The sequence below is a fragment of the Tyto alba genome, unplaced genomic scaffold (genome assembly GCF_018691265.1).
Source record: "Tyto alba isolate M040663 unplaced genomic scaffold, T.alba_DEE_v4.0 Super-Scaffold_41, whole genome shotgun sequence".
NCBI classification, from domain to species: domain Eukaryota; kingdom Metazoa; phylum Chordata; class Aves; order Strigiformes; family Tytonidae; genus Tyto; species Tyto alba.
The window spans coordinates 1,532,742-1,549,409 of record NW_024881317.1 but is presented as its reverse complement, the minus strand read 5'-3'; the positions used below and the strand labels follow the sequence as shown (position 1 = coordinate 1,549,409).

General features: G+C 49.5%; 1 protein-coding gene across 7 annotated transcripts in view; it reads left to right on the top strand.

Annotated features, from left to right (window-relative positions):
* GLCE (glucuronic acid epimerase) overlaps positions 1-14,289 on the top strand; it is a 55,601-nt gene extending 41,312 nt beyond the window's left edge. For 6 of the 7 annotated variants that reach the window (XM_042804184.1, XM_042804183.1, XM_042804185.1 and 3 more), the window contains 3 exons: positions 3,155-3,711; positions 7,447-7,692; positions 10,287-14,289. In XM_042804184.1, coding sequence (XP_042660118.1) covers positions 3,155-3,711; positions 7,447-7,692; positions 10,287-11,311 — 1,828 coding nt within the window. In that variant the 3' untranslated portion in view covers positions 11,312-14,289. Of the gene's footprint in view, positions 1-3,154; positions 3,712-7,446; positions 7,693-10,286 lie in introns of those variants that run through there. The other variant, XM_032994292.2, reaches the window with a different exon arrangement.
* Positions 14,290-16,668: the final 2,379 nt, after the last annotated feature.

The window sequence follows — 16,668 nt, the reverse complement described above, 5'->3', positions numbered from 1 at the left end:
ACTTCCTAAGAGAGAGGCAGACATCTATATTTTTAGAGTGAGAATAACTGGGTTTTATGTAACGAGCTGAATCTGTCATTTGCAGATACACATCTGGGACTGGATTCCTAATTCACAGCACGGAATACCGAGATTTGTCCTTTTTCCAGGCATCATTTATAAAGCAGCAGTATCAAGATTTTATTTTATTTCACCCAGTTGTTCTCTATATTAAAAACAGCGTCTCGGAAGCCCCGACACTTCCACTTGAATTGGCAAAATAAGTTTCTCTAATCGCACCCCTATTTTGGGATATGTTTGAAACTAGTCGTTCACTCTGTAAGAAAAGCTATTGCATTGTAGTTTAATTAGAATTTATATAATGATTTTTACAGCAACTGTGTAAGTGTAAACAGTATAAAACTAAACAAGTATTAATTTATAGATTATTTGTGTTATTGTTGTAGGCCAGTGGGCGTGTTGGTCCCAGCTGTAAATAACAGCAGTGCATCACTCTGCTGCTGCAGCCATTTCTGTAGCCCAGGAATTTCAGGATAGGAATTAAAAAAATTTTAGCCAGACTTTTGAGAAGTATTTGCCCTTGAAAACCTGTAGCTTCGGTATTACTTGAGGGCTAAGGATCGACTTTCATGATAAGCAGCCTCCGCCTTAAAATTCAGGTGGGAGGTGTTTCGGTGCACAGCCTTAGAGAGGCTAGGTATGTCATCCAGCAAAATGAGGAGAAACCAAACCTGGATCTCCCTGGATATATTACTTCATAACTTAAAACTACTGCCCCGTGTTGCACCCCTTAAATCTTTTAAGCATGGTATGATGGAATCTTTTTCATAAGAGCAGCAAGGGAATAAACCAATTTAACACGGTCTCTTTGTGCGTTTAAATTACTTCTTTTTACTGTTGAAATTCTGAATTCTTTTTTTTTCTGCAGTTGAATAAAAATCCATCTATCCATTTAACATGTAATAAGCTTCTTTCTGCTGCACTGCTATTTCTAGGTTTTTTTTGGTGACTGGTAAGACATCACGCGGTGGTTCCCTGAAAATACTTCACTTTTCTTTCTGAGTCTTCTTCAGTTCATTTATAGTTGATAAAAACTGAGCATTTCAGCAGCATTGCCAGGAAGCTGCGGGTGCAGCTGGACCCGACCAGCATCTCCTGCTCTTCCCCGGAGCCACGCAGCGAGCGTAGGAGACGCTTTGCACCGCTCCCAATTCTCTCCTGTCCAAGGCAGCAGAACCAAAATGAAATGCAATCTATTTATAATGGCCCAGCCAGGACCTTTTCACACCTCTGGAGTCTGTTTAAAACCATGGAGTAACGGGCATGGGGTAATGGGGATGTAAAAAGTGTGGTGATGGTGTTTCCCCTTCCCTCTCTCCCCATCCCTCGGTAATCCAGATGGCTTAATTAATTTTGAGTTTTATAGGCCGGGGTGAAACGTGTCAGAGAATCGTTCCGTATTTAAAAGTGAATTATCCCTTTGTGTAAAAAGAGCAGAGCGTATTTGTTGAGGTCATCCTGAAAGCATCATCACTAAAAATTATCTGCTGATGCAGAAAATTGGATTTATTCTTCTGTTAGCATTTCCATAAAAATACAATTATATATAAATTTATGTTCTCTAAAAGCTTGTAGTAAACTGGGCTTTCAGAAAATAAGACACTTATCTTTTAAAGTCCAGTTTTAAATGACCAGATGGTGCTTACAGTATGGAAGCATAAAACGGGTTGAGAGGTAATTGATTATTTCCATTTAAAAAACGGAGGGTGAAACTTGAGGTGAAGCTCCTTTTAATTGCTGTGCGGTTAACTCCTGCCTCTCAGCACAGCAGCTGCGCTGCCTGCAGCCCTTTGGGGGGAGCACCTTGCTGAAATCCCCACGGGCCAGGGCCGGCACCCCTGGACCATCCCGGCCCCCCCCCTCCCCGGGGGCTGCACCAGCATCTCAGGGGGGGCTGCAATTAAACAAGGGGTTTAAAACTTAACTCAGGGGCTCTGATATTGCGGCTTGCTAGGGAGGGGCAATTAAGCTGCCGCTTAATAAGGGTTTTATGAAGCGGATCTTAAATATTCCTGCACGTTTGAAAAACCCACGTGTCATTCGTTCGAAAGACTTCACTCCTCGGCGAAAGTAGGATCTTTTGAGCAAAGCGTGCTTCGCTCGCTTCGATTTCTGGCTTTATTTTCACGTTGCTCGGCCTCGCTCCTTGGCGGGGCTGTAGCGGGTGGCGTTGGAGCGCGCTTCGTGCAGCGGGAGGTTCATCTTGCAGAAAAAAAAAATTGCAAAAAAAAAAAAAAAAAAAAATTCCCGAGCGAGGGTTTACATAGTTTCTGTCTTCTCCCCCGGGGGGAGCAGGACACGTGAGCCCCGGAGCGTGGCCGTGGAGGTCCTGTCCCCGGGGGCAGTTCTCTGCTTTCCCAGTCCCTCCTTCCCTGCTTCTGGCACCGGCTCTGGCTGTGAAGTCCTCCGTTACCAGCCTGCTTGCTCTTCCTCATACACACTATATTGTTTTAAAAGTGCATTTGAGGTGCAGCAACGCCGAGAATCGACCCGGCCTTGAGCGCTGAGTTTCTTCTCAGAAAGCTTGTGCTTTAAAAAATGATAAAAAAAAAAAAAAAAAAAAAAGCAGGGCCAGAAACAGCCCTTCCTTTCTATGTAGGTATCTCAGCGATTTCAGCTGTGAGAACTGTGAATATTTGTAGGCTTGAGGTTTTGATTATAGGGCTGTTTTGTTGGAAATCCTTCTTTCGTGGTGCTGGGTAGGTGGCTGTTATATTTTGCTGAGGCTGGCGGGAGTTTGTTCGCTGGTTCCCGGTGGCTGCTGAGCGTCTCGTTACCATCACCCCCTCTACACAGAGGCGGCTGCCCTGCGATCGCCGCCGTTTCTTCGCATCCTTTGCGTTCGGTGAAACAATCCGTTGGCGCAGCCGGGAGGTGATTCGTGACTTGGTATGTTTGATCTCGTCGCTTATGGAGAGCTGGAATAAACCCAGATTCTTTTCTCGGTGTCCCCGGCTGTCCCCTTCCCACCGAACGCCGCAGTTGTGATGCTCCAGCTCCTCCACGGCTCTGAATTAGCAGAACCGACGGTTTCTTAATAAACCTCTCCCCTCTCTTTTTTTTTTTTTTTTTTTTTTTTTTTTTTTTTTGGCAGGTATGGTGTGAATATGCGTTGCTTGGCAGCTCGGGTCAACTACAAGACTCTGATCATCATCTGCGCCCTCTTCACCCTGGTGATGGTGCTGCTCTGGAACCGATGCTCCTCCGACAGAGCCAGTCCCTTCCCCCGCGGCCTCGAACGCCGAGGAGGAGCCGCCGCCGCCTCCGAGAGCGACCCGGCCCGGCAGCAGAGCGAGGAGGCATCACCCCAGGAGCAGCAGAAGGCTCCCCCCGTCGCGGGAGGCTTCCACAGCAACAAAGCCCCGGGGCTGAAGTACGAGGAGATTGACTGTTTGATCAATGACGAGCACACCATTAAAGGGAGGAGGGAAGGCACCGAGGTCTTCCTGCCGTTCAGCTGGGTAGAGAAATACTTTGAGGTTTATGGGAAAATTGCTCAGTACGATGGTTATGACAGGTTTGAATTCTCTCATAGCTACTCCAAAGTATACACACAGCGAGCACCTTACCACCCCGACGGGGTCTTCATGTCCTTCGAGGGCTACAACGTAGAGGTTCGAGACAGAGTGAAGTGCATAAGTGGTGTGGAAGGTTTGTGTTGAGTATTTCATTTTTTTTTTTTTTTTTTTTTTTTTTAATAGTTGTAAAATTTGCTGCCAGCATTTGAGATGCGAAGCGATCTTAACGTTGTCGTGGTCCTGTGGGTAAAACCCGCTTACTCGGAGAAATCAAGCGCGGTCTCTGCTTCATACCAGGCTCACCAGCTCCCATCCGGCATCTCTGGGTTTACTGGTTGCAGCAAATTCTGAAGGTGCCGGGACGCTTCTCTTACAGTGCTGCTGTCGGGTTTTGGCATTGTCGTAGAAGCTTGTCATCTCTGTCAGGGAGCCAAAATGATTTTAAAATATAGAATTAAATAAAAAAGCCTGGCCCAGCTGTCTGGGGAGGCTCTTGCTTCCCTGTGGGCACAGATACAGCCCCACGCTCCGAGCCAAACGGCGCTGCCAGCACCTGAGGAACAACCTGGCTGCTCACGGGCAGCTTAAATATTGGACATTTCACTTCAGGTTTAACAATATCCCGTCTCCTTGCGTTGCTGGGGCAGTGCTGGAGAAATAGCAAGCCAAACTTTCCCTGCTGGGCTGCTCCAGAGCCGAGCGGGCAGCGTGGAATCCGCTGTTGCCAAAGCTCATCCTGCGCACGGGTCCGGCTAAATCGGCGTCACCGCCTGGGGCCTCGTCCTGCTAAAGGCGCTGCCGCCTGCGGCAAGGTGAGGAGGTTTGGGGGAGCTGCTGAAGGGTGGTCAAAAAACTCTCCAGCCACTGAAGCGTCCCTGGATAAAATGAGTATACGGTCAAGCCTTTCCAATTAGCGCTTTTGCTAAACCGGGCAATCAGTAATTAGCGCGCAAGGTCTTCCTGCGCCTGGGCGAAGATCTGATCGCGCGAAATCCTTGTCGAGCTTCATATTAAAAAATTAATGACTTTATAAAGCTGCGACGGAATGTGACACTGTGACCCCTCATAAATTAAAGACCGACTTTCACTTAGGGAATAAAATAGATTAATTTTCATGCAGCTCAGTGATCGGCGGCGCTCCGCTGGGTTGGTGTGAGCTCTTCCCGTGATACGGTCACTGCAGAGGGCTGGCACGTCTTGCAATTAATTTGTCTGTAAAGGATTCACGTAAACAAATGCATAGGATATGTCAGGTTTTTTTTTTTTTTTTAAGGTTACTCTCATTTTTTTTTTTTTTTTTAACTCTCACCCTCGTTACCTCTTGCAAGGAAGGGGAACAGGGCTCTGAAACGCAGGGCTTTGCCAAAGGTGCGAATGCATCCTGGTTACTGCACATCCCCTGCGTGTGAGCGTTGCCCTGCTCAGGGTTTACATCCGCGGTGAGAGGCTGGGCAGACAGCTTTCCTTTCTGGTTGCTACAGTCAGTGCTGGTCGAACACAGCTTGGGGGTGTGAATAATGGCCACGGGCGCCGCTTTTGTTGCTGGGGGGTGGGCTTGGACCCGGGTCTTGGAGCCCCATCAGTTTTTGTAGGAAATGTGGAAGACGCGCAAGGCTTTGCGATTGGACTCCGCGGGTCTTGTGCGGTTTTTTCAGCAAAAAGATGAAATTTGGTAAGAGCTAACTGAGAACCAGACCTTGCCAGATGTGCACGCTGGGGACACGAGGCGCTGCGCGTAGCTGCTCTTGACGTCAGCCTCAAGAGACCGAGTTTAACACTCGCCAGCGTGGTTATTTGTCGATAAACTTTGCTTTTTTTGCAGCATGTGATTTAAGAGCTGCCATTACGAAACGCGGCGCCAGAGCCTGGGGTTTGTAACGGCACCAGAGTTACCAGCATCCAGCAAGCAGGTCGGAGAGGAGCGATAGTCATAGTTTGTAGGGAAGGGGTTTTAATATTAAAGCCTGTTCTCAGACAGCTTTAGGCTCTTGCCTTGCATCATTCCAGCCCCAAAGATTCTCCTGTTGCTGCACGATGGAAAAAAGCCTCGTGTTCTATTTTCACCTTCTCCCTTTCTGCAAGGTTAATGTGTTGTTATGTCCTATGACGTGGAGAATTTAATCTTGTCATCTTGTATAAATTTCAAGTAAAGCTCTTCTAGCAGATTTCTTTTCTTGCATCTTTCAGTCTCAGTGAATGCACCCTTAACTGAAAATGCTTAGCATTAATGAGTGAGCTGGCTTCCAGGACTTGAGATAATACGTGGTATTTAAATATTTCCTGTGATGGTTTTCTCTCTAGGCAGCAGTAAGCCATCATATCGCCATCAGTAATATTTATTAGTAACACAAAGCACCAAAATATGTATGAAAATGTATCTTTTTATATTTAGTTCAAGTAATCTTTTCATTGTACCAGATTTCAGAAGAAATTGGTTTCTGAGCTCGACATTGCCAGGGGGGAAAATGGTGCAAATGCCAACTTGTTTATTTTCATCTTTTTCTCACGTGCATGCAGAGGTTTGCAGCACTAATTATCCGTAGTTTCCTGCAGGAGGGTCCTAGTGATCTGTTCCCGCTTTGGATTCATACGTACGGGCTGGGAATTTGTCCCAAGCACGGTCCAGGACTTTAGGAGAATGCTGCTTTTATCCCTACCTTAAATATCCCGTGTTTGCTTGTTTCTGGAGGTATGTGTATAACTCCACGCAGTTTGTTTCTGGAGGTGTGTGCATAAAGAAGTCTCCTCCACGCAGTTTGGTCTCCTTTCCCGCACAGCCGGTGATGCAATAGGCAGTTTTACGGCCCGTGGGTTTTCCCCCCCAAACCCCGAGGCTGCAGCTCCGGGGAGCGGGTGAAGGGCGGGCAGAGGAGAGCCTGGAGCTCGGCGGGGTGTTCTCTTCGAAGGGCCGTGACGGAAGGTGGAAGCTTTCCATCGAGCACGGGCCCCGTGACATTGTCTGAGCTCATTCGATGGGTTTTGCATGTGAAATGCGACGCCTCAGGCTCCGCGAGACGGACTCTGTGCCCTTCCCGCTTCGAATCCTCGGGAGAGGGCGCGCTCCAAGAGGTTCTTGCTGGTGCGCCCGGACTTTTTAAATCTAAAATCACCCTGACCCTGGATTAAGAGTGAGAAGCGTGCTCTCCTGCGAGGCTGACGCCTTTCGGGACAGCTTTTCCTGGCAGCTGGGTTGTGTGTGGAGGGTTAATCCCAAGGGCAGCTGGGCTGGAGCAGGGGCTCTGAAGAGAAAGGACAGCTTTGGGTGGGAAAAGCGGGGCATCTTCTGCCGGTGTGGCACGGAGAGCTTGGCTGGTTTCCTCAGGCATCGCTTCAGACTGCGGCTGTAATGCTCCTAGGGGAGCCAGGGTAATTGGAGCAGATTTGTAGGTGCTGGGTAAATTGCTCTTTTAGCATCAAATAACTCTCACCAAAATCCGGTAATACCACAGCCGCTAAATTTTGCAAAGATTTATGTGGCATTAAAGGGATTGTGTTAGATGTAACATTGTTTGGAGATTTAGTGGTCTCTGGGGGAGGGGGGGGGAAAATCTGTGAGGGTGTTTTAAATATATTTTAAAATAAGTATGATGCTTCAATAAACAATTAAACGAGAATGTATGGAAGCCCATGATAAGCACTTCTCTACCGCTCAAATCTGCTTAGAGTTGACTAGTCACGGACCTCCGTGTAAATGGGAGCAATTCAGTCCTTAAACAGGACTTTCCTCGAGTCTAGCTAATGGTGAAACCTAGAAATATTACCCGCCAGAGGTAAAGGAGTGATGGAGTAAAGAGGAGGGGGTTGCAAACACTGGTTTTTGTGGCAACGCGCCCATTAAAATACTCCTTTTTCTTCCCCTCTCTCACAGGCGTGCCGCTGTCCACGCAGTGGGGACCTCAAGGCTATTTCTACCCCATCCAGATTGCACAGTACGGGCTGAGTCACTACAGTAAAAACCTGACGGAGAAACCGCCTCACGTCGAGGTGTACGAAACGGCCGAGGAGAAGGACAAAACCAGCAGGGCCGCGGACTGGACGGTGCCCAAAGGCTGCTCCCTGTCCACGGTGTCGGATAAAGCCAGGTTCACTAGCGTCAAACAGTTTGTCGCTCCAGGTGGGTTGTCCTCAGCGCGTGGCGGCGAAGCCACGTCCGTTAGTTTGCCCAGAACGGACCGGGGGGAGCTTTAACTTGCTGGGATTCGTGTGGTTTCGTTTACCCTGCCCGACTTCCCATCCTTAAGGTCTCCCCTGAGGAGGTCATGGCGTTTCTGTACCCCCGGAGTTTTTCTTTGCGTCTGTTTTCTCTCCATCACTGCTTTTCCAACATTGTTCTAAGGAAAAGATGAGTGGATTTGTGCATCGTGGAGGGCAATGAGAAGCTGCAGTCACGTTTCCTGAGCTTTTCAGCTTCTGTCTCAAAATAGAAGCAAAGAAAAAAAAAAAAAAAAAAGGAGATAGAACCAGTTGTGAAGCCTGGGAAATAGCGCTGACGTGTGATACGCAGATGTTGACAGATAAGGTCTATTTTCAGCCCGGTGCAAGAGCAGCACGTGCGGCTCTCCGCTTGGGCCTGGGACCTCTCTTTTTTTTCACTGGGATGCCACTGTTTTTGCGAAATTTAAGTTCTTAGTTCTGGCTAACCCGAGCTGCCTCGCAGGGGGCAGCAAGAGGGAGGAGCGGCCGAGGCGTTGGCGGGGGGGGGGGGGGAATCTGGGGCTGCGTACGGGCCCTCTCCTTCACCCGCAGACGCGCGAGATGCATTTTGTTGCCGTCTCTTCAATTGACCGTGTTCTGTTTTGTACTTAGCAGGGAAATTCATTATTTCTTGCAAGAGTTTCCTGTGTGCTCGGACAGGCTCATTAATAAGGACGGAATGTATTTTTCCTCAATCAATACCCATTAGAATTAATGAGTCCATTACTTAAAAAGACAATGAAGTAATTTTCAGCTGGCACCTCAGGCCTGGGTCTCCAGAGAAAAAAAATTGTCGAACACTCTTGTGTCTTTGTAGTAGATAAATATGGGGAGAGGAAAGGCTAAAAGATCTGTTCTGTATTCTCTCCTCATCCTTTATTGATGGCAGAGTAATCTGCAGGGCTCGAAGGCCGCGGTATGCATCCACTCGTCTGAGATGGCCTTAAGTAATGGATTTACAGGCGCTTAAAGCGGTGCAAACAACGGGCAGCCTTTAGTTCTCCTTCGTTTCTTAAAACTTTTTTTTTTTTCTTCCCCCCCCCCCCCCCCCCCATTATAATTCACTTCGTTATCACACAAGCATTTATTTACAAGGAACCATAAAACTTACTTGACAGGAATTGCGAGTGGGGTTTTTTTTAATTAGATTTTTCACAGGAGCAAAATGTTGTGTAACAAAGAGCTTGGTTTCTTCGCCCGAAGCAGATGCTGATCTCCAAAACTCAAAGGAGTGAAGCTTTTACTTAAAAAGGCTGGAAAAGGTGCCGTTCGGTCAAAATAAGAGGTACTGTGCAATAGCACCTTACAACACAAGGTGCTGCAAAATGCCAGAGGTAGTTGGGGAGGTGGGGAAAAGCCTCTGCTGGGCAGAAAACGCTGACCCTGCCTCGATGGTTGCAGGTAGAAACCTTGGTGGGGTATATCCCACGTCGAGGAGGAGCAGAAAGGAAACAGTTGCCTCGCGCGGGAGCATTTTATTCTATGGAAAGCCGTTAATTTAAAACGACTGTCTTTAAGTGTTTATCATCCCTCTGTGCCTTCAAAGCTACAGGATTTGCACGCAGCCTTCCAAACTAATTAGCCCTTTGATCTCCTAGTATAGTTTTTTTTGGGGAGTAGTTGATTTTACATTTTAAGATCTAGCTTGGATTTTATTGTGGCATTGCCTAGGAGCTTTATTTAATTTTTTTTTTTCTTAATTAAACTGAGGTTTGCCAACGCAGAGGTTAATAAATACTTTAACGCGTTAGTCTTTCTATATTCTTTCCTTCTTTTCTCCCTTTTTTTGGAGCTGTCAGGCAGGGAAAGAAAAAAGTCGCAGATTTAAATATTGGTCCCAGGGAGATGCTGAATACCTGCTTCTCGGCACTCCCGGATTTTTTTTTTTTTTTTTTTCTGCTGAAACCGGAGCTTTATGCAGGAACACGACCGCTCGACCGCTCGAGCGGCGCCGCGTTTTTGGTGTCTTTTCAGCCAAGTCCAGTTTTCGGTGCGGAACAAAAGGGCGGTTGTTGGTTTACGTTTTGAATTACGGAAGAGGAAAAAATCTCCTTTTTTTTTTTTTTTTTTTTTTTTTTTCTCGCATCTCCATTCTTGCAGCCTGGCTGCCGTGCTCTGCCTGCCCTGCACCCTGCTCGCAGGCAGCAGTAAGACCCTTTCCCTTACCCTGAATCCTGGTGGTGTCTGTCGTGCTCCTCCATCGGTCGGGTACCAGGAGCATCTGATAATAAAGCCATCGCTCGAGCCCCCGGCACCGCGTTAATGGAAGATGCCCACGAGTTCTCCCCGGTGCCGCGGGAGTCGGCCTCGGCATAAATTTACTTTTATGCTTAATTAAATAATATATGATAGCGCGCAGAAAGGAGGATTGAATTATTGATGGGCTGCCCTAAGAGCTTTTGGATGCTGCCTGGTACGAGGGCTTACCTCTGGAAGCTGCGCTCCGTAGCTTCGGTGCTGGGGAGAAACGAGTGCTTGACCACTGAGCAAGGCTTTTTTGGGTTTGTTTTGCAGAAAACACCGAGGGGGTATCTCTGCAGCTTGGGAACGCCCGAGATTTCATTATTTCTTTTGATCTCAAATTCGTAACGAACGGGAGCGTTTCCGTGGTTCTTGAGACGACGGAGAAGAACCAGCTCTTCACCGTGCACTACGTGTCCAACACCCAGCTCATCGCTTTCAAGGACCGGGACATCTACTACGGCATCGGTCCCAGGACTAGCTGGAGCACCCTCACCAGAGACCTGGTCACCGACCTGCGGAAGGGCGTCGGCCTCTCGAACACGAAAGCCGTGAAGCAGACCAAAATCATGCCCAAGAGGGTGGTGAGGCTGGTCGCCAAGGGAAGGGGCTTCCTCGACAACGTCACCATCTCGGCCACCGCTCACATGGCGGCTTTTTTCGCGGCCAGCAACTGGCTGGTGAGGAACCAGGACGAGAGGGGCGGCTGGCCCATCATGGTGACGAGGAAGCTGGGGGAAGGCTTTAAGTCCTTGGACCCGGGCTGGTACTCGGCCATGGCTCAGGGCCAGGCCATCTCGACGCTGGTGCGGGCGTACCTGCTGACGAAGGAGCACGCCTTCCTCAGCTCGGCTCTGCGGGCGACGGCGCCGTACAAGCTGCCGTCGGAGCAGCGCGGGGTGAAAGCCGTCTTCATGAACCGGCACGACTGGTACGAGGAGTACCCCACCTCCCCCAGCTCCTTCGTGCTCAACGGTTTCATGTACTCCTTGATCGGGCTGTACGACTTAAAAGAAACGGCCGGGGAGAAGCTGGGGAAGGAGGCGCGGGTCCTCTACGAGCGGGGCATGGAGTCCCTGAAGGCCATGCTTCCCCTCTACGACACCGGCTCGGGGACCATCTACGACCTCCGGCACTTCATGCTGGGCACCGCTCCCAACCTGGCCCGGTGGGACTATCACACCACCCACATCAACCAGCTCCAGCTCCTCAGCACCATAGACGAGTCGCCCGTCTTCAAAGAGTTCGTCAAGAGGTGGAAGAGCTACCTGCGGGGCGGGCGGGCAAAGCACAACTAGAGCTTCCAACCAAACCCCCCCCCCCCGGGTCCTGCCGCCTCGCAGAGGTACAGCTTCAAAGGTGGCGTCCTGAATTTTTTACGGACCGTTTCAAAGAAGTGATCCTTAGAACTGATCTCCTGAAATCATTGCATTCCAGTGTGAAAACGTTCGGGTCTGATGGGAAGGATTCGGGAACTCCGCCTGTCCTTAGTGCTCCACAGTGAAACTATCCGCACGAAGCAAAACCCCTTTGTGCTCCTGAGTTCGGGGATGAGTTTGGTTTGGTTTGTTGGTTTGGTTTTTTTTTTGTTTTTTTTTTTTTTCCTTTTCGTAGGAAAATATTCGCAGAAGCCATACAGGTCTCTAAACTCCAGCACTTGCCTGAAAAGTTAGTCTGTGGCCTCTTTTAAATTGGAGTTATACGTGTATATGTTGCAAGAGCCTAACAGATCATGTGGTGTAACGCCGTAAATGTGTATTTGCTTGTAGCCCGGGTAGTGGATAGTGTGTCTTTTTTAAGGTTTTTTGGTTTGTTTTTTTTTTTTTTTAGACAGATTCTTTTCTTGGGGTGAAAAATACAATTTTTTTTTTTCTTCTTTTTTTTTTTTCTTTTCTCTCTCCCCCGCCCCCAGTTCTCTGTACGGAGCTCCTTTAGCTGGCTGGTTTCTTTACAGACGTGTGGACGGGAGACACGCAGGCAGCGTGCAGGCTTCGGGGGCTCGTCACGTAAGCACAACTCGGCGGGGCTCGCGGACCGCACAGAGCCTCCAACCGTGCCACCCCCCTTTTTATAAAGCCAATTTCACCATCGCCCGTCAGGTTTGCCGGTGTCACCTCCGCCCTGGTCGCTGGAATCCCTTGTCGTGGAGCCTGATGTTTTATACTGTATTTTTTAATTACATCTGGGAGGTTTCTCTAAGCTTTGGCAAGTTCGTTCTTTGGGAGGCTTGTCTTGAATTCCTGAGTGTGACGTGGAGCTCATTTTGAGTAGTGCACGGGAAATTCAGTCGGAATGAATGAAGGTTTTCCCGTGGCGGTTTTCAGTTTGAACCTGCTTGAGTATGTCAAGCATTTTAAAAATTAAAATTACCCCCAGGAGGCTTTCCAGCTCTGCCCGTGCTTTAATACCAAGTTTCACCTCTCCCTACTGTCTTACTCGGAGTCTAAGGGGTCGCTGCATCTCCAGCACTGGCTCCTTGGCCGTGCTTTGTCTTCGTGGCTCTGCCAGGCGAGCGAGGGCACCCGTGCAATAACCGCACACCCGCGGCCGAACCCGAACGCTTTCGCTGGACTGTTGAAATGCAGAAGAAACCAGGCCAGTTTCTTCTCCCCGTTCATCGGTCCTGCGCACCCACCGGTCGTCACGTCAGCGTGTAGCCTCCTGGGTGATCCAGAAGAGTAAAACCCACCGGTCGCATCATTAGGTCAGGGGTGTTTTGCCGGGTGGTGCAGCAAATGCGGGGTTACCCGCGCTGCTGAGGCGCGCTGGGGTTTGCTGTGAGAGTCCTGGACTCGAGAGCTCCCGCCGTGGGAAGGACGTGTGTCAGCTCTGGGGTTTTGCCGCTGATCCCGTTACCTGTTGTACACGTAGGTGGGGATTAAGCTTAAGATGTTCGTGCTGAGGACAGAATTCATTCAAATCACCAAAAGGCTGGGCACAAGGACAATATGCATCTTGATTTCTTTTTTCTTTTTTTTTTTTTTTTTTTGGTGCTTCTTCGATTTCTCGCAGAAGTTTGAAGCAACTTTTTGATTACTTGATCTTTGCAAGCGCATGCTACGATCGTATCAATTGATATGAGGAGTGGGTGTCACAGGAGAGATTTCAATACCAAAGGTAGCAGAGGTGAATTTTTTTTACGTACATGTGTCTACACACACACACACACACGTGCGCACACACACAAAACCCAGACAAAATGTGCTTCCTTCACAAACGACTGGTCCTTACTGCAAACACAGGAACGTCTTTCTCCTGCACGTTTCCTCCCTCTTTTGCCCGTTTTGAATTTGGAGAATCCAGAGAGGCTCGTTGGGCCTGCCGCTCAAGAGAGTGCCTTACGGAGGCCACAATTTCCAATTTCTTTTTATTTTTTTTTTTTTTTTTTTATTATTTTTAATTAACGCCAGCTGAAAAATTGCTGTGTCGCCGATCTTGCCGTGCTTCGCCAGAGTCACCCCGGCAGCCGTGGGGTCGGTGAGCTGGGCGATGGCCACAGCCACCGCCCTCGGTCCTGTCAGACCACCTTGTCCTTGACACCTCGTTGCGTTTTTGTTGGCCTTAGCACACGCGTAGCTCGAGCCGCCCACCCCCAGAGGCCGCCGGGGCCGGCGGGCGTTCGCCTGCGGTTTCTCCTGTTACTCTTTTCAGTCGAGTTGTGCAGTGGAAGAGGATTCTTGGACATCGGTGCCCATAACTTCATCGAATTCACTTCAGTTGGTGTTTTGTTTTTGTTTTTTTTTTTTGTTTGTTTTCAGTCTTCAAACTGACGAAGGTCTTAGGGACTAAGATCTGTTTAATCTTTCCGTGGGGCTTTGCTGTACATAGACTTCATCGGAAACATCGTGCGCATGGGTATATGCAAACCAGTGACACACAAGCACAACTGTACAAGTGTGGCAGTGCTGTTTCTCTCGGCCATTGTGCAAGACATTCACTGAAAGCTGCTATTTTCATTCACCTTGTAATTGTACTTTATTTTTCCTATGTTTTCTTTTTTTTTTTTTTTTTCTTTTCCACATGTGGGATATACACCATGTGTTAAATATGCAATAAATTGTTTACAGGATGCTCTTGTAAAGGGTAGTCCTTTGTAAAGCTGTACAGACTTTGCAGTTTAAGCACAATGTGCACATGTTAGTTTTATATACAGCGAGACATGACTTTTTGCAGTGGGAAAGGTTCTACTATGTTTCTATACAAAGTAAATGGATCAACGTTTGTGCTTAATGTAAAGCTGCTTTATAAGACTGTAAAATAAATTTTTTTATCTTAAGACAGATGCGGGGCGTTTTCTTTATTTCAGTCAGCACCTTCTGCCCTGCGTGTGGTTGCAGATGAGCCCTGGCGAGCAGTCGCCTTGGCGGATTTGAGGCGTCTCTTTTTAGGGTATTCTGGAAGGGTTTTATCCTAAGGAAGACGGAAAATGCTTATTTTCAACAATTCAGGAGTTTGCTGATTTGAGGTAAGGACCACAGATCTATAATCTCTGTCTGCTGGAGTAGAGTTCACGCAGTATATCGCGGGTGTGAGTTATTTCAGCATTTCGAATTTCTCTGAGTTTTGTTAAATCACAGTTTTAACTGACTGGTCGCTAAAAGCTAGCCTGGCAGTCAGCTGAGCTTGCCTGTAAGGCGCAGGAAGCACAGCACTCTCCAGTTTTCCGCTAAAAAGATGCGAGTTCGATCAAAATTCCCCGCTCCCCAAAGTCGGGATGGAGGTGGCCTCTGTCTCAGCCACTCGGTGCCTGAAGCGCCGGCACACCGGGGCAGGGCCGCTGGGACGCCGGTGCCGCCTCGGCCGGGACACCCAGGACCCCCCGTCCGACCCGGTGGGGAATCATTTTGCGTGACTGAAAAGCACAGAGCGCATCTTCCGCAGCTGGGCAGAGGCTCCAGGACCGTCTCCCAGCCGCTGGGGTGAAAAAAAAAAAAAAAAACAAACAAACGGATTTTTCGTTACTTAGCGGTTAGTTAAAAACGTACGAATTGAAAACCGGAGTGGATTGAAATATGTTGTCTTGGTGATGGATTTGAATGTTCGCTGCTCAGTTTGTGGTGAAAGGAGATACATTTCCCATCTGCCTGGAGTGACTGATAACTCCCAGGGATGCGTTGCGCTTCCTGAATGTTAAATAGCTCCTTCTATACTTTGCTAATCTCTTCCAAAAACGGCAGGAGCTATTTAAAGGCCAGACGCTCAGCGTTTCGGCCCGCTCACCAAGGTGGAGTTTTGCAAGGGCGAAGGGCAAATGTCCTGGCACTCCCCCGGCGCGGGACCTTTCGGGGGGGGGGGGGGTAAACGTTTCGAGAGCTCGTCCTGTCGAATTTTCCAATCTCCGAGCGATTCGCCCGGTAGCTCCCGTGGGCTTGAAGCGAAGACGGACGCAGCGCTCCGGGCGGACGGCGAGAGCCGCCGGGGAGCAGAGGGTTCCTGCTGCTGGCTGGCGGCTGCCTCGGCGCTTTTCCCAGCTCGGAGGAGAGGAGGGCGCCGTGGTTTGGAAGGGGTCAGCACCCAGCGGGTCCTGCGCATCGGTTTTTTTGCTCCTCCACCTGGCCCCGGGGGCTTTCCTGCTCCTCCCGAGGGCCGGGAGCTGGCAAGCCCTGGGTGCCGGGAGCGCGCCGACCAGCGCTTTAGTCCTCGGTGTCCTCGGGCAGGCTGGGGGCTCGCCGGGGGGGGGGGGGGGGGTGGGACAGTGGGACATTTTTGATGGCTGATCGCAGGGCCGTCGGGCTGCTGGAGGGTAAGTGTGCAAAGAAACAAGGGCACCAGCCCGGCCTCACGCACACAAGGTTCTGCTCTTGCCCTCAGCCTGCGCAGCTGCTGGTACCGCGTCCTGCTCTTGGCGGTGGTGAAGGCGAGATGTCTCCTTGTCATTTTTTTTTTTTTTTTTTTTTCGGTTGTTTTCACAGATTAGTCCGGACTAATAGTATTTGCAAGGGGGAAAATGCTCCGCGTCCAGCCTCCCCGCCCTGCTGCGGCTCCATCCCTCGCCTCCCGTGTCTCCTGGCCCGTCTCGGTCGGGGGAAACGCTGCCCTAAAATTGTTGGCCCCGTTTCTCAGCCCACTCTGATGGCCTCGCAGCACTCTCTTCTACATGGAGTCCTCGTGCTCCCAGGACTTCGTCGCCCCGAGGAGGAGACACGAGGGCCGGCGCTGATGCGGGATGCGGCTTCCCTGCCCAGCGAAGGAGGCGGCAGCTTCTTTACCTGCCCTGTGAGGTGTAAACGGGGCACGGACACATTTCCCTGGGGGCCCAGGCGCCTCTTGGCGAGCGAAATCTTGGCCGAACCTTTCTGGGTGTGAAAAGAGGCTTCGAGGGTGCTCAGGAAGAGGCTTGCGCAGGCGCCGAGCAGCATCTTCAGCCCCTTGTGTGCGGGAAGCATCTAAAGAGACTTATTTTTGCAAAGCTGGTTGCTGGGAGGGGTGGGGGAAAAAAAAAGAAGATCCAAATGGCATCGCTTGGGCGGAGAATACTAACCCATTAATTTGATGATAAAGAGCCTTTTTATTGAAATCCCGTCTTTATCCCAAGCGCTCGCGGGACTTGGCTGGATCTTACGAAGCGCTCTGATGTTCCACTGTAGCTTTTTTGTTTTCCCTGGGCCTTGTTTGAACAATCAAATGTCAGCAGAAGCAGCTGGCGGTAAATGCC